Here is a 15,924-nt window from a genome sequence, read left to right on the forward strand (position 1 = left end):
AGACCACGTTCCGTTTTGCAATGTGCAACAGCCAAACGTGCTGAGCTTACAATAATATTTAATTTTGGATCACGACAATCATCCTGTTTATTCACCCACACCCTTCTGTGGCCTAAATGGCTTCCTATTGTTCGAATTCATTATAATCAAGAGCGTAAAGCCATTAGATATTTAAAAACATATTTTTTAATGACTATAATAAAAATTAAATATGTTGGTATAGCTTAGCTATTTAAGTAATTTCTGCGTAAATTAAAGTCATTGTATTGTTATAAACTAAACAAAAACATGTTTACGTGTAAGTAGCTACGTTTATGAAATTTGATCTTCAATGAAGATTAGATAGGTAGGTAGTGCCCAGTCATACTTATTGAAAGTATAATGCAGCGTATTTGGTATTGAGATTCAAAGAACTGAATCGAAGAAAATTGTAATAAGGGGGAAAAGATTACGGGCAGTTGGTACCTACTTTTGATTTTTATTTAGGACTTAACTGGCGCTATCTTATTCAATGGTAAATATATTACGAAGCAGTCTAAGATTTTACTAATCTCAAGAAGAACTTAAAGTTTTTAAAAATGTTTGACTTTACGCGGCACAATACTGGAACTCTGAGTTGCTTGGTTGTGTTTGCCTTTCTTTCTTATAAGAAGTTAGTAAAAATCATGAAGTCAGGATATTGGTGGCGCCTCGGCTAGCGGCCATCCTCAGTAGCGTATGGTAGTACCTACCTACTCGTTAAAGAGTTTAACATTATTATCCTAAGCTCGCTTACATTATAGCAGTATGGTGAGCCTAATAAGCTAAGGGTTCGTTCCCAGGCTGAGCCCATTGAGGTTTTCTTAATAATTGATGTAGGCCTGGCAGGTGGGATGCTTCGGATAGATAGATGATAGATACCCTACCAACAAAGACGTGCCGCCAAGTAAATAAGCGTTCCGGTACGATGTCGTGTAGAAACCAAAAAGGATGTGGATTTTCTTTCTCTTCCTATCAAGTTAGCCCGCTCCCATTTTAGATTGCATAGTCACTTACCATCAGGTGAGATTGTAGTCAAGGGCTAACTTGTAAATAATAAAAAAAAAACAGCTCGCTTACATGGAGCAATATGGCGGGTATAAACCCTATATGCCCTCGTCTTTAAAGTGGGTCTGGCCTGTTAAAATTGACTAATTTATAATGATGATATCTTTACCTAAAACTATAGTTATAACGAAAGTAACCAAAAACTAACTCCGAATAATCCCTAAACAGAGGTAGGAATCGAATCCAGGTCAGCCCAGTTATGAAACAGGGCATAAATATACTCAGCTAGAAAAGAACCTCTTTGGAAAAAAAATCAAGTGCCTTAGATATTGACCATCAGCTTGGTAATTTTTTTACATATTAACTGCTTTAGTATTAATTGCTACAAGCAAATAAACAGGCGCCAAAAGAATAAAAAATATTGAATTATTGACGAAATGATAAACTAATTTGGTCAACATTAGATGTATTAAGTTTTATTTAAACTCTAGTGAGCGCTCGGGACTCCTTTCGTGAATAATTCAGGTTTACAGAAACATGGATTTTCCGGGATAAAAAGTAACACCTGTGTGTACCATAGTATAATTAATCTCCATTCCAGAAAAATTCCCTTATAATCTCTACCAACTTAACCTCTTTATAATATTAGTATAGATAAGTAGAATAGCATTCGATTGATATAAACCCATATTCGGCTCACTGGCCCAATGCGGATTGGCAGACTTCACACACTCAGAGAATTAAGAAATATCTCTGGTATGCAGGTTTTGAGACCGTCACTTCACCGTTTGAGACACGTGATATTTAATTTCTTAAAATGCACGCAACTGAAAAAAGTTGGATGTGCATGCCCCGGACCGGATTCGATCCTACACCCTCCGGAATCGCGAGACAAAGGTCATATCCGCTGGGCTATCACGACTCATAATGTTAATAGAGAAGCATTTAGATAGCATTGTTACAGCCTAATCCCAGAAAAACTGAAAAAAGCGGAATTTTTTCGGCGAAAGCGGAACATCGTAAAAAGAAAAGTTTTTAAATATTTATCTTTTTATTTGAGTTCAAATTACGTTACGTTTACGTAACAATAGATAGTAAAATTATCCATTTTAATAAAAATTTGATATTTTAAATTAGATTTACCCTATTGTAAATTTGTTTAGTCTTATTCAACTAACTAAAAAAAAACGAATTAAAAAATGGAAATCAAAAAAGTTTTATTCATTACAAAAATATGACTTTCTCAGTACTCTGCACATACGGTCGAATTATCCCCGAAAAGCGGGACTGAGCCGGTCCCGTACTTGGGACAGGCTCACAGGCGGGACTTTTAATTTTGATTGAAAAATTAGGACGTCCCGCCAAAATCGGGACGTCTGGCAACGCTGGTAATGCTCGATACTGATGATAATGTTGATTAATTAAAACCTGGACTCGAACCAAGGACTTTTCACTTAGATTACTCCAATGAGCCGGAATTAAAAACGTTTTAATTTGATAAAGACTTTTTAATTTTTTTTTATTACAACCTAAGTACTAGATAAGTGCATCAAGGAAACCGCAAATTGTATAGAACTATCACAATAAAGCAGTATTATTGCTAATAAAACAAATAAATCAGAAATTATCGATTGATTGATATGATTACCTAGAATATGTATACAATAAACTTTTTATATTAGCTTTTTGTTGCAATATGATTCATTATTATTAACGTTAATTGCCTTAATTCCAAACATCTTTAAGTACTTAGTTCCTCTCCTCCCCCCTCCTCGCGTCGTAATCCTCACTAGCACATGCCTGCAACTACGGTTTTTTTTATTCTTTACAAATTAGCCCTTGACTACAATCTCAACTGATGGTAAGTGATGATGCAGTCTAAGATATGGAAGCGGGCTAACTTGCTAGAAGGAGCATGAAAATCCATACTCCTTTCGGTTTCTACACGACATCGTATTGGAACGCTAAATCGCTTGGCGGTACGTCTTTGCCGGTAGGGTGGTAACTAGCCACGGCCGAAGCCACCAACCAAAACATCCGCGTGAAAACAATGTAATCAAGCTCTAAATAAAGTAAATCTTTCAAGCCCTATTTACCCCCCTTCTATTTATTATTTTCGCACGTTTTATATATAATACTCGAAACATGAAAGATTTATTTTAAAAAAAACTTCAACCCCTTTTTAACCCTCTAGGAGCAGAATTTTGAAAAATCTTCAATTAAATTAATTTTAGTGTTTTTCTGGTAGTACACATTCTCGTATTTATTTATTTTTATTTATTTATAGAGCCGTGATAGCCCAGTGGATATGACCTCTGCCTCCGATTCCGGAGGGTGTGGGTTCGAATCCGGTCCGGGGCATGCACCTCCAACGTTTCAGTTGTGTGCATTTTAAGAAATTAAATATCATGTGTCTCAATCGGTAAAGGAAAACATCGTGAGGAAACCTGCATACCAGAGAATTATCTTAATTCTCTGCGTGTGTGAAGTCTGCCAATCCGCATTGGGCCAGCGTGGTAGACTATTGGCCTAACCCCTCTCATTCTGAGAGGAGACTCGAGCTCAGCAGTGAGCCAAATATGGGTTGATGACGACGATTTATTTATACTTTATTGCACAAAACAAAAACAATTACAAAGAATACAAAAAGAAAACATAGAAAACAAGTAACAAAGGCGGTCTTATTGCAGCAATATACCAAGCAACGTACCAAGTTTTTCAAATGTAACTTGAATAAAAACCAAGCAAATGCGTGTCAGGCCACGCGCGTAGGGTTCCGTAGAGAAAATTAGCACTTTAAACCTTTAATGCACCAAAGTACCGATAGCAATACACTATGCGATAGATGGAAAAATCATCCTCACTTTGCATCTATGGATCACCCCTCATTTTTTTTAAATTTTCTTTTTACCACTTTATAGACTACATTAAATACATAATAATATACATACTCATGCCAAATTTCTTATTTCTAGTTTTAAAACTCTGAATTATCTTACTGACAACTTTTTGTTGTCAACTCTAATTTTAATTAAAAACGGAATCTTTATGCAATTTTTATGCTGCGCGAGCGCGTTTTTTAGGTTGACTATAACTATTTTAAATGGCAATCGAAAAATCAATTAACTGTTATAGCTTTCCTTTTAATCTTTATATATAAATGCGAAAGGTTCATTCATCACGAAATCTCAAAAATCGCTATACATACAAATATGAAATTTTGCAGGGAGGTAGTTTATAGATGATAGAAGTCCGCTAAGAAAGGATTTTGTGAGAGGACCGGATTAAGGAGGTATAAAGAAGAATTTTTTTTCACGTATGCCTAATTATCCGTTTAGCTGGGAGAGGGTTTTACAAAAATTAACACTTAAAAACCTTAATATTTCACAAACGGATACTTTGAGCGAAAAATAATATTAGCAAACCCCTCACACCTTTTAAAGACCTAACCAACAATACTATGACATAAATGAGTCAACCTCACTATATATGTAGAGGAGGTACTCAAAAAAATTTTTTTTTTAATTTTATTTTACAACTTTGTCCACATTTTTAATGAAAATACTCATTCTAAATTATAGCTTCGTTATTAACCTCGAGCTCGAGTCTTCTCTCAGAATGACAGGGGTTAGGCCAATAGACCATCATACTGGCCCAATGCGGATTGGCAGACTTCACACACGCAGAGAATTAAGAAAATTCTCTGGTATGCAGGTTTCCTCACAATGTTTTCCTTCACCGTTAGAGACACGTAATATTTAATTTTTTAATTATAGCTTGCCAGTACTAAATCGTCTCTGCGCTAAACCGCGGACAGACGGACGGACAGACAGACGGACATGCCGAATAAAGGTTCTTTGTTGTTCTTGTTGGACTACGAAACCCTAAAAACGAATGACTTTGCAAACAAACTTACAACCCCTATTTCCCCTTTTGATTTTATATTTCGCAACACTTAAAAGGTAGATATATTTTTGGTAGTTCTAAAGAGTACGTAATAGGTTTCCCTCCATTCTATACAGTACTTTGTTATGTATATCTCTAAGGGATTTTTATGGGGACAACGTTTTTGATAGAAGCTCCAGCGCGGCTTGACATTTTCTGACACTTTATCGTCAATAAAAATTATAATTTTCCAAACAATTGAACAAATCTATTGGTGAAAAACTCAGGAAAATTCGTTCAATAGCTTATGAGATTTTTGCGAACAGACAGACAGACGAAAAGTACTTTGTTTTATAATAGGTTAGGTATAGATTTTAAAGTATAAAAATATGTATTAACTATTTTTATACTAAATTAAGTTTAACAAAAACAACTGAGTAAGCATAGGTTGACGAATATGTTTTTTATCGAAGCACTTGCCTATTCTATTGAAATCACAACATGTTTTTAATTTATCTGCCGATGACTAAGTGAAGTAACAAGAAATGTTATTAATTAATGATATGAATACCTATTCGTCTAGTCCGCACTAGAAAGCGTAGTGTTGGTCGATGGTTGACCGATGGCCCACCAAGTAGACTGACGACATCAAGCGAGTCGCAGGTATTCGCTGGATGCAGATGGCTCAGTATCGTGATGTTTGGAAGTCCCTACAAAAGGCCTATGTGCAGTAAACGTCCATCGGCTGACATGATTCGTCTAGTGGTTAAACTTTTAGGTGCTCCAACAGATTGACAGCCTCACTGTCGCAGTTGGTAGATTCCGAGATAGAGGTCCTGTGTTCGACCCAGCTTCGGCCAGTTTAGGATCTTGTATTTTCTAAATTGCCTAAGGTCTAGTCAGGTGCTGGCCGTGGCTAAATACGGCCCTATCAGACGTTCCGCCAACCCAAACGAGACACTTATATGATAACTCGTGTCCGTTTGTCCGTCAGTCAGTAAAGTTAGAGCGCTGTGACATCGCTCATTTTCATGGCAATTTCGTTGTTAGTGACAATTTATTAATAAAACTTTGTAAAGGCGAAATTACATCGACGAGAATAAAATATCGGAATCACACCCCTGTTAAGTTAAAATTGAGTACACATCATTCCTAGAAGAGGTGTGATGCGAATAGATGAAATCTGTTGGTCGAGGCAACCGTATTCGTTCCGACAGTCGTTTTACTTCAGACTTGTAGTGAATAGCAATTAAACAACATCTGTTTTTTTGTTGTCGTCGAGGAAAAAAAATCCCTCCGAACTTCTGCCGGCTAGTCCTAAAAATAACCTTCCTCCTCCGTGATCAGCACGGAACCAATTGGCATTTCTTCTCGCTTACCTACCAGATATTATCTTTTACTCGCTCGTAGCCAACAGGTACCAAAGGCAAAAATGGTTGGACGACGTCAGAGAGTGGACCAGTCTCGACTACCCACAACTGAAGCGATTTTTGGAAGACAGGAAAGCTTTTCGCATACATACTGATTGCTAACCGCCAAACTTTGTTATGGGGATGGCACCAAGAATTCATAATAATAGGTAGGTACAAGTTGAGGGCCGGTGACAATATAAAGGGAAGGGTAGGCGATGCTTACAAAAACGCGTGTAGAAGGTCCCTCTGAGTCTGAACCCTGACCACCGATTGCTTCTTCCCGGCCTCTGCACTCGAAGGAGAGATTTTTCGGAATATTTTAAAAAAAAATCAGAATCAGGTTATAATTTAAAAAAAAACGTTGCAAAATTTTAAAAATCATAATCAGAATTAGGGTAGGTAAAATTATAAAAACGTTTTAAAGAAATTAGAGATCAATGGAAATCAAAGCAAAATACGTGGAAAGATTAGGTACACGATATATTAGGTATTTCACTGTGCCACTTGGACTTGCAACTGAACAAAAAATTACGCAAATTAAATTAAGATATCAAACAAATCAATAATAAAGGTGAATTGCAAAATTATAAACCAGTATGTTGCAGTTAAACTGCGAAACATGAATATTAGAAGCTTTATGAATAAACTAACGGATAGGCTGCGGTTTCACACTTTCCTATGGGAATGCGGGGATAAAATATAGCCTATGTTATTTGCTAATAATGTGGCTTTCCTTTGTTTAATTATTTTAAAACCGTTTCAGCGCTTTAGCCGTTAGCGTAACAAACAAACTTTCGCATAAAAAGAAAAATAGGCTAAACTTATTATAAAAATAAAATATATGGAAATAAAGCTGCGAAAGTTTAAACATTAATGGATTTATTTTCTTTTTTCTATCATGTAATTTCGGTTTACGCGGGTTATGGATTCATATCTTTTGATTGCTTGTAATATGTTGCTAATTCAGGTAGACTCTTACTTATTGATCTTTCCTAACTTGGGGATCGATGGCCATTGGACAGTGGATACCAAATTAACGCAGGGAGATTTGGGGGTTATGTCAGAGACAAGGGCGATTATTCCAGGCAATTCTAGAATCGTCGGTTTCTCTTCTATTGACTTCAACATATTAAAGTATCTGATATATTTGAGTTTTATTTTTTATATTCTAGGAAATATTGATTTACGCAATAAGTAGGAATGCATTTTCAGTAAAGATGGCGTCTGTTGATACAAAAGAGATAAAAATAAAAGATTGTAGCATATTATGACACATCATCATTATCAACCCATATTCGGCTCACTGCTGAGCTCGAGTCTCCTCTCAGAATGAGAGGAGTTAGGCTAATAGTCCACCAAGCTGGCCCGGATTGGCAGACTTCACACCCGCAAAGAACTAAGAAAATTTCTCTGGTATGCAGGTTTCCTCACGATGTTCTTCCTTCACCGTTTTGAGACACGCGATATTTAATTTCTTAAAATGCACACAATTAAAAAGTTAGAGGTGCATGCCTGGACCAGATTCGAACCCACGCCCTCCGGAATCGGAGGCAGAGGTCATGCCATTGTACTATCACGGCTCATATTATGAACATAATAGTTGTTAATTATAATTACAGATATAAAGTTAATAAAATTCAAAATAGATATTTGTTTGATTCTACATAGAGTAGTCAATATCTCCCAAGGATGCTCCGAATTTCCGAGTGAAACATTATACGCAGAGGATTTTTTACCGGATCAGCAGACTAATATCTTTGACAAAATGCTTGTTGACATATTATACGAAATTGAGATTTTTTGTATTGTATTGTAACAAATGTCATCCAGTAGTTAAGATGGTAAGTACTTACTAACAACCCGTCGTGGATATCATATAGTAGGAAGATTATTATTTATTATATTTTTAACCGACTTCAAAAAGGAGGAGGTTCTCAATTCGGTCGGTATTTTTTTTTTTTTTTTATGTATGTACACCGATTACTCAAAGACGCCTGGACCGATTTCAAAAATTCTTTTTTTGTTTGAAACGGTATAGTCCCCATTTGGTCCCATTGCCATCATGTCAAGATCTGATGATGGAATCTTGGAGAAATTGAGGGGAACTTTCGAAAATTATATCGGTGTCTAGTGTGTTCGTATACTTTTCCATTTACTACTTTTAAGCACTACAATTTCATGAAGGTTTAAAATCGATCTGATGATGGAGCCATAAAACAGACGAGGGAACTCCTCGGCGATTTACAGCAGTTACCTTGTGTTTGGGCTTCACTAATTTGTAATAATGAGAACTTTGCACATGGATAGGTTGTGAATGTTATTTAGGGGTTTGGTGATGAAGACCAAGGACAATTAAGGAAACTCCATAACAGTTTACAGTAACTACCTTGTGTTTGGCCTTGATTAATTCGTATTGCTGAGAACTTTCTACCTAGAGAGTTATGTCTGTTATTAGGGGTCTGATGATGAAGACCAAGGTCAATTAAGGGATCCCCTTAACGGTTTACGGTAGCTACCTTGTGTTTGGGCTTGATTAATTTGTATTGCTGAGAATTTTGTACCAAGATGGGTTGTGACTGTCATTAGGGGTCTGATGTATTCGTTTGAGATAAAATTTTACACTAAAAATGGAAAAATAATAAAAATTTTAATAAAAAAATACAACCGACTTCAAAACCTAAAAACGTACCCACTAAGCTAAAAAGCGAAAAATAACATCATAATATGTTCTACCTGCTGATCAGTATGAAGGCGGTGCTTAGCCGGTGTTGTCCTAATTTAAGCCATTTCTGACAGGACCACATGAAACAACACTGTGTGCAAAAGCTAAATCTATAAGATATTCTCACATGGCTTGAATTAATACATCACCGGCTTAGCACCGCCTTCATACTGATCAGCAGGTAGAACATATTATGATGTTATTTTTCGCTTTTTAGTTTAGTGGGTACGTTTTTAGGTTTTGAAGTCGGTTGTATTTTTTTATTAAAATTTTTATTATTTATTATATTTTATATTATATGTTTCAGTTAATTTGATTTGACGTTGTCGCATGTTTTTGTTAGTTTCTCGTGGATAATAGCAAAATGAGCCGTAATAGCCTTTGCCTGCGATTCCGGAGGGTGTGGGTTTGAATCCGGTCCGAGGCATACGTACACCTCCAACTTTTCAGTTGAGTGCATTTTAAGAAATCAAATAGCACGTGTCTCAAACTGTGAAGGAAAAACATCACACTGAAACCTACATACCAGAGAATTTTCTTAATTCTCTGCGTAAAGACTGCCAATCCGCGTTAAGCCAGCTTGGTTGGCCTAACTCCTTTCATTCTGAGAGGAGATCCGAGCTCAGCAGTGAGCCGAGTATCTATAGGTACTAATATTATTAAGCTGAACAGTTTGTTTGTTTGTTTGATTGAACGCGCTAATCTCAGGAACTACTGGTTCGATTTGGAAAATTCTTTCAGTATTAGATAGCCCATTTATCGAGGAAGGCTATAGGTTATATATTATCCCCGTACTCCCACGGGGAAGGGAACCACGTGGGTGAAACCGCGCGGCGTTAGTTTGTGGGTTGATAATGGTGAATAGCAAAATATATCAAATATTCACTATTTATGATATACTTCCGCAAAGTAAAGTTTTATGTTCTAGTAAAAGGTTTGGTTATGGATTCTCTATGACGAAGACCGACAGACACTTAACCAATTATCTATAATTCATTCAAGTACTTTTTTATCGTAATATAATTGCCGATATACCTATATGAGGTCGTTAAATCCTTTGAAATCATTTTACAATCAAATGTATCACGAGATAATCTGTGCATATATAAACTAAAGAAAAAGTGCGAATATTGTGCATTCCTTGTAAACCAATCAGTTAGTACAGTGCATTGCTATATACTGGTACAAGTGACCTATAGCCACAAAATGAGGGGTATGTACTATTTCAATATTTGTTTTCTTTGTATGAAATATTTTTAATTAAAATAATTTAAGATCCTTAAGAATCCAGTCAATCAGAAGTCTTACTTATTCATTATTATTTCAATATTTTCTATCTTAATTTTGACTAACAATTAGTTGATAGCCATTTATTAATATATTATTTGATTTATAGTTGTTTATTTATTAAATCCAAATATACTGATACCAAATTCTAACTTTAATGTTTAGAAGTTATTTCACAAAATATTAAAGTACATATTGTCGCAAAGCTAAGTGGTGTTGATTAATTTAAGGGTCTGAACAAAAAATACTATGTAATATTTCGTTAATATCGTCGGTATCGGTAGTATGTTAGGGAAGAACGAAAACATTAAAAGAACGTATCGTCGTCATCAACCCATATTCGGCTCACTGCTGAGCTCGAGTCTCCTCTCAGAATGAGAGGGGTAAGGCCAATAGTCCACCACGCTGGCCCAATGCGGATTGGCAGACTTCACACACACAGAGAATTAAGATAATTCTCTGGTATGCAGGTTTCCTCACGATGTTTTCCTTCACCGATTGAGAGACACGTGATATTTAATTTCTTAAAATGCACACAACTGAAAAGTTGGAGGTGCATGCCCCGGACCGGATTCGAACCCACACCCTCCGGAATCAGAGGCAGAGGTCATATCCACTGGGCTATCACGAACTAAAGCAACGAACGTATAATTAATACAAATTATTTTTCTTTACAGTCGCAGCTATATTGGTCTGCGCAATCGCTGCAGTAGTCGGAGATCTTTCGATTGACATAGATTTAAATGATATAGTATGTCCATTAGATGCAGCAATTCAAAAAATCTTTCCTCACAAGTACTGTAACATGTTCTACCAATGCTCCAATGGATTTGTTATCGAACTTCATTGTGCTGGAGACCTTCTATTCAATACCGTAACACTGGAATGTGACTGGTCCTACAACGTGGACTGTGGAAGTAGGAATATTTCCGATTCAAAACCAGAACAAACCGCACCCTACGACAGTGATGAAAACGAAGGCGCCTGTAACGACGATCCTACGGAAGCACCACAAATTTGTGCAGATTCTGATTCTGATGGTGTTTTAGTTGCACATGAATACTGTAACCAATTCTATAAATGTTCAAATCAGGAACCCATTAGCTTAAGATGTCCGAGAAACTTACTCTTCAATCCCTGCAAAGATAAATGTGACTGGGCTGAAAATGTCGACTGCGGAAACAGAACTATTTCAGAGGACAATGATGATGATAATGGTGGCGATATTACAACAACGGAAAAACCTGATCCCGTTGATAATAATCCCGTTGATGCTGAAGAAATTTGTGCTCAGGAAAATTCCAATGGCGTTTTAGTAGCCCACGAATATTGTAATTGGTTCTACATTTGTTTCGATGAACTGCCGGTTGCCCACAGATGTCCCAAAGATCTCGTCTTCAATCCTGTCAGCGGACAATGTGACTGGACTAGTAATGTCAACTGTGGAAATAAAACTATTACAGAACCTGAAGATGATGACAATGGTGGTGAAAATATCACAACAGAAAAACCCGACCCCGTTGATAATAACCCCGTTGATGCTAATGAAATTTGTGCTCAGGAAGATTCTGATGGAGTTTTAGTTGCCCACGAATATTGTAATTGGTTCTACATTTGTTACGATGAACTGCCGGTTGCCCACAATTGTCCTAAAGATCTCGTCTTCAATCCTGTCAGTGAGAAATGTGACTGGTCTTATAATGTCAACTGTGGAAACAAAACGATTTCAGAACCTGAAGATGATGACAATGGCAATGGTGGTGAAAATATCACAACAGAAAAACCCGAACCCGTTGATAATAACCCCGTTGATGCTAATGAAATTTGTGCTCAAGAAGACTCTGATGGCATTTTAGTAGCCCACGAATATTGTAATTGGTTCTATAACTGTTTTGATCAGCAGCCAGTTGCCGCCAAATGCCCTGGACATCTCGTTTTCAATCCTGTCCGTGAGGAATGTGACTGGTCTTATAATGTCAACTGCGGTGACAAACCGATTTCAGAACCTGAAGATGATGATAATGGTGGTGAAAATATCACAACAGAAAAACCCGACCCCGTTGATAATAACCCCGTTGATGCTAATAAAATTTGCGCTCAGGAAGAATCTGATGACGTTTTAGTAGCCCACGAATATTGTAATTGGTTCTACAATTGTTTTGAAAAACAGCCGATTGCCCGCAGATGTCCTGGAGATCTCGTCTTTAACCCTGTCCGCGGGGCATGTGACTGGCGTAGCAATGTCAACTGCGGCAACAAAACGATTTCAGACGACGAAGAAGAGGTTTTTACAACAACAGAAGTTACAACTACAGAGAATAATGGTCCTTTCAATGATAATCCTGATGATGCATCGACAATTTGCGCACAAGCAGACTCCACAGGTATACTGATTGCCCACAAGAACTGCGACCAATTCTATATTTGCAGTTTGAATGGCCCAATTGTTATGAGATGTACGCCCGGAACTCTCTATAACTATCGCGTCGAGAAATGCGACTGGCCCGAAAAAGTTGACTGTGGTGAACGAATTGTCCCGGATGAGAGCGCATCAACAACTGAAGCTGTCACCCAAGCTCCCAACAGCGACCCCAGTGAAGCTTCAGAAATCTGTTCTCGTGAAGGATCTGATGGTGTTTTAATCGCACACACAAACTGCAACCAGTACTTCAAATGTTCCAATGGGAAACCGAAAGCTTTGAGATGCAGTAGCAACCTTCTTTATGATATTTTCAATGGCTGGTGTGACTGGCCTGAGAGGGTGGTGTGCGGAGACAGAGTTGTACCTGATACCGGTGACGATTCTAGCAATGACGATCCTGCAAATGCATCTGGAATATGTGCACGCTCTTCAAATGAAGGAGCGCTTGTCGCTCACGAAAACTGCAATCAGTTCTACAAATGTAGCCACGGTGAACCTGTTGAGATAACATGCCAAAGCGGTCTTCAATACAGCACAGTACTCCAATTGTGCGATTGGCCGAGCAACGTTGAATGTGGAGATAGAAAACAATGAAAACCTGCGAAGCTTGGACTTGAATTTGTTTAATAACATAATATATTATAAATTTATATTAGCAAACTCAAAAAATTATAATTAAAAATTGTATCATTATGAAATAAAAGGTTTCGACACTAGTCAAATTGAATTTATATTTATTTTTTTATTAGATTAATAAACCTTAAAAAAATATAAGCCAAAAAGCTAGCAACTACCCGCATTGAATCTTTATGATAAATAGATTCAAAACTATATTTATAAGTCAAGCTTAAAAATGGAGGACTAAGACATAAAAAGATGGTTTCCCTGACCTTCATCATCTGACCAGCTTGGTTCTATTATTCCACCTATCATAATACTTCACGGTCTCGTTGATGACCAATTCCAAGTATTAGAAATCGAAAAATGGAATACCATTTTTCGATTGTTTTTAACAGCACACGCACTCACATTAATATTTCAAGACAATTTAAACATCTAGGAACATGTAGTTTTTAAACATGTACTTGTCTTTTTATTACATTTTCCATGCAAATTTTGTCATTCCAACTGCTTATCCTATAATTCAATATTAATTCTTTTGTCAGTCAAGTGATAGGAACAAATTTTAGTAAGTAACGATTTTTACATTACCCACCCCTTCCGAAACTAAAATATCAATTGTGACCAAGTGTTTAAAAATTATGTACTTACGTTTTGAGAATCCTTATTAAATGCATGTTTTAAGTTAGATGTACAACTTTGCCTAGTACATTTTTTTCCACGGGACCGTTAAAAAAGTACACGAAATAAAAATCGTTAAACATAAAAAAATAACCAGGCCCATTTTTTGGAAAAAAAGTCACTTTTTAGTAGAAAAAATCAAAAATTTCATTGGCTTAACAACTCATCAAAAATAATTACCAAGCATAAAATCAACGCTGAAGTAATTTTTCATCACATGACACTAAACTGCATTGAAGGTAGCGATTTTTGTATTTTGTACATATAGAAAAATATTCATCAAAATATTCACATATACAAAATTTCGGCTTACATATATTGCGTTATTTTAGTAGGCCTTGATGTCCGCTATCAGCCTTAAAGTATGTCATAGTATTTTCGGGACACCCTGTATATATAGATATTGCGACACTTGATTTTCTCTTTTCAGTTCTTACACTTAAGCAGTCGGGTTTTTGTTTTTATAATAATATTTTTGTTTCGAATTTTTTAGTTTCTTTACGACAGACAGAGAAAAGGTTCAGAGTAGATCGATCTCTCGTGCATTAATTTGCTTTATTCAATTTGTACCAATGTTTTTGACAATGTATGATTCAAACCTAAATGTTTGAATCATACATTGTCAAAAACATTGTTACATTATTTTTTATAAATAGGGGTCATTGTTTTTATTCCAATTTCAAAAATCGATTTTTTACTACTCTTGCTCAAAAACACTGTCATATTACCACTCCACAGCGGGGCTAAACAAGCATATTAGCCTCTAGGGGCTAAAGTAATTTTGTTTTTTTTATTCTCGTCTGTTACGAGTACTAGCCAAGTACTAGCCTACTATAAAATGGAGGAGGTTTTATTCGAAAATAGAATAATTATAGGTAAGGCACTGTTTTGAAAAATAAATAAAAAACTTTAAATTGGAATGAAATGCAGCGTACTTGTCTGTGGAATGCGTTTATTTTTTTATTTAATTTTTATTGAGTTGCGAATAGAGCGAGATTTGAAGACATGGGACATCCTTTACGGTGTAATACCTTTGCCTTTTTCTCATGTGAAAAAAAAAAATAAAAAGCGAAAATTTAAAAAAAATTAGGCGTGAATAATACACACTTGATTTTTTTCAGAAATTCATTGTAAATTTGTGACTGTATTTGTGTGATTGTGTGTGTGATGATTTTGTGTGTGAGTTTTTTAAACTATTATCTCCCACGTTTACCTCACGTACTTACAGTAGTCAGAAATTATGTTACCGGGTAAAAGCATCTCCCTTAATATCCAAAATTGTAGACTTTGTACATTTAATTTTTAATTAAACAAATCATTGAGTATTGTACTAAACTATTTTATTTTCTCGCAATCGTAGTGAAAAGCAGAGTGTAACACGTAGGGCTAAACCCATTATAAACTCGGTTTCTATTTAGGCGGCCCTCGCCTTACGTCTCGGGCCCTAAAAATACCTCGTATATAATGGGTCTTTTTAGCCCCTTGTATAATAATCTACTATTTTTTTAGATATCGACGTTTTGATATTTTAGGAAGCTGTTCAAGTTATTTTCAGAACGATGTCCGAGTGTATGTAAGGTAAGTGCATTCACTTTATCTTTAAAAACTAACAATCATATAGTAAAGCATGGTCATATGGGCCTTAATGCCGGCCTATTGTGTAAATCAACTGGTCAAGTACGAGTTGGACTCCCGCACGAAGGGTTCCGTATCTGTAAAAACGAGCTTAAATCACAGGAACCCCCTTGAATATTTATTTTATTCCCTTTTTTAATATTTCTTGTTGTAAGGTCAACAGACCATATATTAAAATTTCAAGTGTTTAATCACCATGATTCATGAGACACAGCCTGATGACAGACGGACGG

At 36.2% G+C, this 15,924-nt stretch overlaps 1 protein-coding gene across 1 annotated transcript; it reads left to right on the forward strand.

The window, feature by feature from the left end:
• The first annotated feature begins 10,251 nt into the window (after positions 1-10,251).
• LOC112052188 (chitin-binding domain protein cbd-1) lies at positions 10,252-13,469 on the forward strand. The gene is made up of 2 exons (XM_024091176.2): positions 10,252-10,258; positions 11,010-13,469. The coding sequence occupies exons 1-2, from the start codon at positions 10,252-10,254 to the stop codon at positions 13,346-13,348; spliced, it is 2,346 nt and encodes a 781-aa protein (XP_023946944.2). The 3' UTR covers positions 13,349-13,469.
• The last annotated feature ends 2,455 nt before the right edge of the window (positions 13,470-15,924 follow it).

Source organism: Bicyclus anynana, chromosome 17 (assembly GCF_947172395.1).
Source record: "Bicyclus anynana chromosome 17, ilBicAnyn1.1, whole genome shotgun sequence".
NCBI classification, from domain to species: domain Eukaryota; kingdom Metazoa; phylum Arthropoda; class Insecta; order Lepidoptera; family Nymphalidae; genus Bicyclus; species Bicyclus anynana.